Source organism: Buceros rhinoceros, unplaced genomic scaffold, assembly GCF_000710305.1.
Source record: "Buceros rhinoceros silvestris isolate BGI_N320 unplaced genomic scaffold, ASM71030v1 scaffold16099, whole genome shotgun sequence".
NCBI lineage: Eukaryota > Metazoa > Chordata > Aves > Bucerotiformes > Bucerotidae > Buceros > Buceros rhinoceros.
In genome coordinates, this window is record NW_010432320.1 from 2612 (window position 1) to 6371 (window position 3760).

At 38.7% G+C, this 3760-nt stretch overlaps 1 protein-coding gene across 2 annotated transcripts in view; it reads left to right on the plus strand.

Annotated features, from left to right (window-relative positions):
• Positions 1-300: 300 nt before the first annotated feature.
• Positions 301-3760, plus strand: part of GNAS (GNAS complex locus) — a 92001-nt gene continuing 88541 nt past the window's right edge. For both annotated transcript variants that reach the window (XM_010143738.1, XM_010143739.1), the window contains exon 1: positions 301-371. In XM_010143738.1, the coding sequence (XP_010142040.1) occupies positions 337-371 (35 nt within the window). In that variant the 5' untranslated portion in view covers positions 301-336. The remainder of the gene's footprint in view (positions 372-3760) is intronic.

The window sequence follows — 3760 nt, forward strand, 5'->3', positions numbered from 1 at the left end:
TCTGTAAAACATTGAAGTTGTCCTTTTTCCTTCCAAACCCTGCAATCTGCTTTTAACATTGATGCTGGAAAAATGGACAGTGAAATGATCCAAGATTCAGATCTGACACATGACTCGAGCTGGGCATTTATTTTTAGCTACAACTGAAGTTTCCAGTGGCAATTATTTCTTTTTCTTTCACTTTTCACTCTTGCACTGAGAAAACCAACTTTCTTGATTTTACCCTGTAGAAAAAATTCTAGTGTGTCCCTTCATCACTCATGCTTCCTTCTGAAATTGATTTACTTTCATTTTCTAGGTGCTGGTGAATCCGGTAAAAGCACAATAGTCAAACAGATGAGGATCTTGCACGTGAATGGATTTAATGCTGAGTAAGTGCATTTGCTTTTTCACTTTACAACCTACCTTACATCTGTGCGCTGCACAGTAGTCATTGCTGTTGAGATCTTGGTATATTTTCTTCTTGCTGCTGCCTCACGGTCTCTAGAATTTGAATATGTATTTTTAGATGAGATTAATAGACATTAACTTGAAGTCACACACGAATAATAAGTAAGAGCTAATGGTATATAACGATTTATATCAAGGTTCAGTATAGCTGATTTGATTAAGGCTTGAGTTTTGTGTGTTTGTTTTTTAAACTACAATTTCTTTCACAACATGGCTGACACTGATTTACCTCTGCCGTAGCACATTGATTCATACTGCTGTAAACATACCTCCTGTTAGTGTTCAAAATGAATGTGATTTCCTTTCTTTAGAGCAAATAAGGCTTTTGTTTCTGTCTCCTCACAAAATGAGACTGTACTGTGAATTTTGGAGGTAACAGGTCAGATTTTCTTCTCTATTCTGTTGTGTTTGCTTGTCCAGATGTTTGTTAAATTATGTTGCTAAAAGCTTTTCTTATTTACACTTGAAATGTGTTCAATTATTTGGTAGTTGTGAAGAGGGGAATGGCATTAGGATAGGGAAAATGGAAATCTTTTTTTTTTTGTCTGAGAAAGATCTGTGTTTGCTGACTTTTCACCTAACCTTGGAAATAGGAAGAGATTCTTCTGCGTGTTAGTTTACACTTGTAAGCATCTATGTCTGTGTGTCTGTATCCCAAAATCTGCTGAATTAATTCACACAGAATTCTAATTGAATTAAGGTGTTGGAATTTCAAAGCTGATTCTCTTGATTTTTTTTAGATTATATTACTTGTTTTGTCTGTATCGTTTTCAAACACAGTATTATTGTATTGGCATCCTCTAGTTTCTAGTAGTGTCATATATTTTGTGAATCCTGCCTTTTTGGGAAGATTAAGGTTTCACTAGTCTTTTAGTAGTTAATTCTTTAGTAAGAATGTCTGGGCTAAAAGTTTAGCTGAGGAGTCTGGACAATACTTCTTCCTAATCCCCAAGTGCTGGTTCAGGATAAGGTACACAGTCTCTTGGAAAGTTCAGACTGATTCATTAAAAATTGCATTCTGTGCTACATGTTTTTATCTCCTCGTTATAAGGAATATTTTCTATATCCAAGACATCTCTTTTTCATAAGTGCCCAGTCCTTCGTCCTGTCACTGCTGAGTTGTCTCTGTTATTTTGGTTGCTTTTGTAACTGAATACCTCTAGAAAGACTTGGGTGACTTAAAAGATTTGCATGAGTTAACTTTGATATAGCAGCTCTCAACATTAGGTGCTAAGTAAAAAGTTCATCAATGAAAGAAAGTAGAAGTCAGAGATCCCTGGCACCTTTAAAAGTATCAATCCATTTAACACCACCACCACAGTTCTAAGTTTTCTAAGCGTACAGATGCTCTAAAAGAGGTGCTTGCTGCAGTGTAATGAATGGTGTATGACATGGGCAGATAACCTTCTTAACCCTGCAAGCTGCATACCCAAATCTGTGTGAAACCAGGAGCCCAGAGGCACATTATACAAAGCCTGTAGAGCTGGAGAGTGACTGGCACGTGCTCTGGGGTTTGTAACAGTGGTGAGTACCTCGAGTATCTCACTTCTGTGTTGTAGGTTGGGGCTGAGCTGAGTGTGCAACTGAATTCTGGGGCAACATGGCAAATTTGGCCGCAGGAGCCTCTGCTAGCTTCTGCCTTCTCATAGCAAGGGATTTGGATGATGCTGTAGCCCTGTGCCAGCGCAGCCCTGCTGCCAGTCATCTAACGTAGCCCAGCGTGGGAGCCATGTGGGAATTGTAGAGAGCCACAGACAGCTCGGGAGCCACAGGCTGTTCACCCCATGGCGTGTTGTCTTGCTGTCAGTCCTTTGTGCTTGCCCTTTTGTGGGTAGTCTGTACTGGAACATTCAGGTGCACACAAATCAAGTAATAAAAGCACTGATACGAAATGTATGAGAAGTAAGCTATAATGTATCTAGTTTTTAGGTTTTCCTTGTAAAAAGCAATCAGTCGATCATAAGGTATACTTTACAGGGGGGAGAAGGCTGTTTTTCAGAGTTTTGAAATTCTCCCAGTTACATGTTAGTCCTTAAGTAATTTTTATTTTCTTTGGAGTACTTAGCTGCTGCTTACATTGTCCTGCTTCCCCCACTACCCTTTTTGCCCAATTCATGCCCTTTCTGCCCTACTTACCTCATGGAAAAGTTATGTGGGATTCTTTTGGAAGGGTAAGAAAAGTAAAGCATTACTTCTCTAAATGTTCTTATTAGTGGTTCTAGAACATAAATATGGCTGCACACAACACCACAGTTGATGTGATGAATAACAGCAGAGAGATGGTGAAAATGAGTATGCTGGGGATGAAGAGACTTTTTTCAATGTTAGTATCCGTGTACTTAACTGTAGTTTTGAATTATTTCTGTTGGAGTGGCTTATTCCTGTGGCTTGAAAGAAATCCAGTTTAAAGTCCTGTCTAAAACTTGTTTGATTTGATTTGTTGCCCTGTGATAATTGATGTTTGAAGCGGAAGAGGATGCCTGTTACGAAAGATGTCTAATGTGCCACGAACAAGGGAATCAAAAGTTTTTATTTAGTGTCGTTCAATATTAGTCTTAATTTCTGGTGACTAGACAGGATATCCAGTGCTAAATGCACTCACTAGATTACTTCAGTGCGAGTGAGGATTTTTAAAATTTGGTTTGGTTTTAGGATTCTGCCCCTAAATAGATGAAGGGACAGTTGTCATGTGCATTTAGGCGAATTGTAGAATTTGATAAGGTGAAATCTATGGAGTTCTACAAAAGTAGAAGAATTTCCTCTGGGACTCCAATCCATGATCTCTTTAGCTAATTAATTATTTGAAGAACTGTATGGAATCAAGGTAATTAATGTGCCTAATAGTTAAGAATGCTAAGGTGAACTGGAAGGTGATTTAAAGTTCTAGCCAAGTTAACTACAGTAAAGACTGCTTACATTTTTTTCAACATTCCTTTTATAATCAGTAGTTCAGTTGGAGACAGAATATTTGTTTTGTTTTTTTGTTTTGTTCCTGTTGTGAAGGTGGTGTATGGGAAGTAGCAGCACTGTGGCATTGTAAGCAGAGTGTTGGAGAGGCAAGGTGTGGTCTACAGCAGAGGTTTTTCTGGATGGAGTTTTTGGCAGGGCTGAGCCCACATCCAGCTCTTGCAGGATGGCTTCAGTTGGCTGTGCTATCAACTAATGTCTGCTGACAGCAATTCCAGACATCATGGGAGTGTGGCTTCCACACAGTGGCATTCTTAGAGTGTTCTTCATCTCTAACATGGAAGAGTTGCCTTTTAAGCATAATGAAGACTTGATATCAACCAAATTTTCTACTCTTTGCATT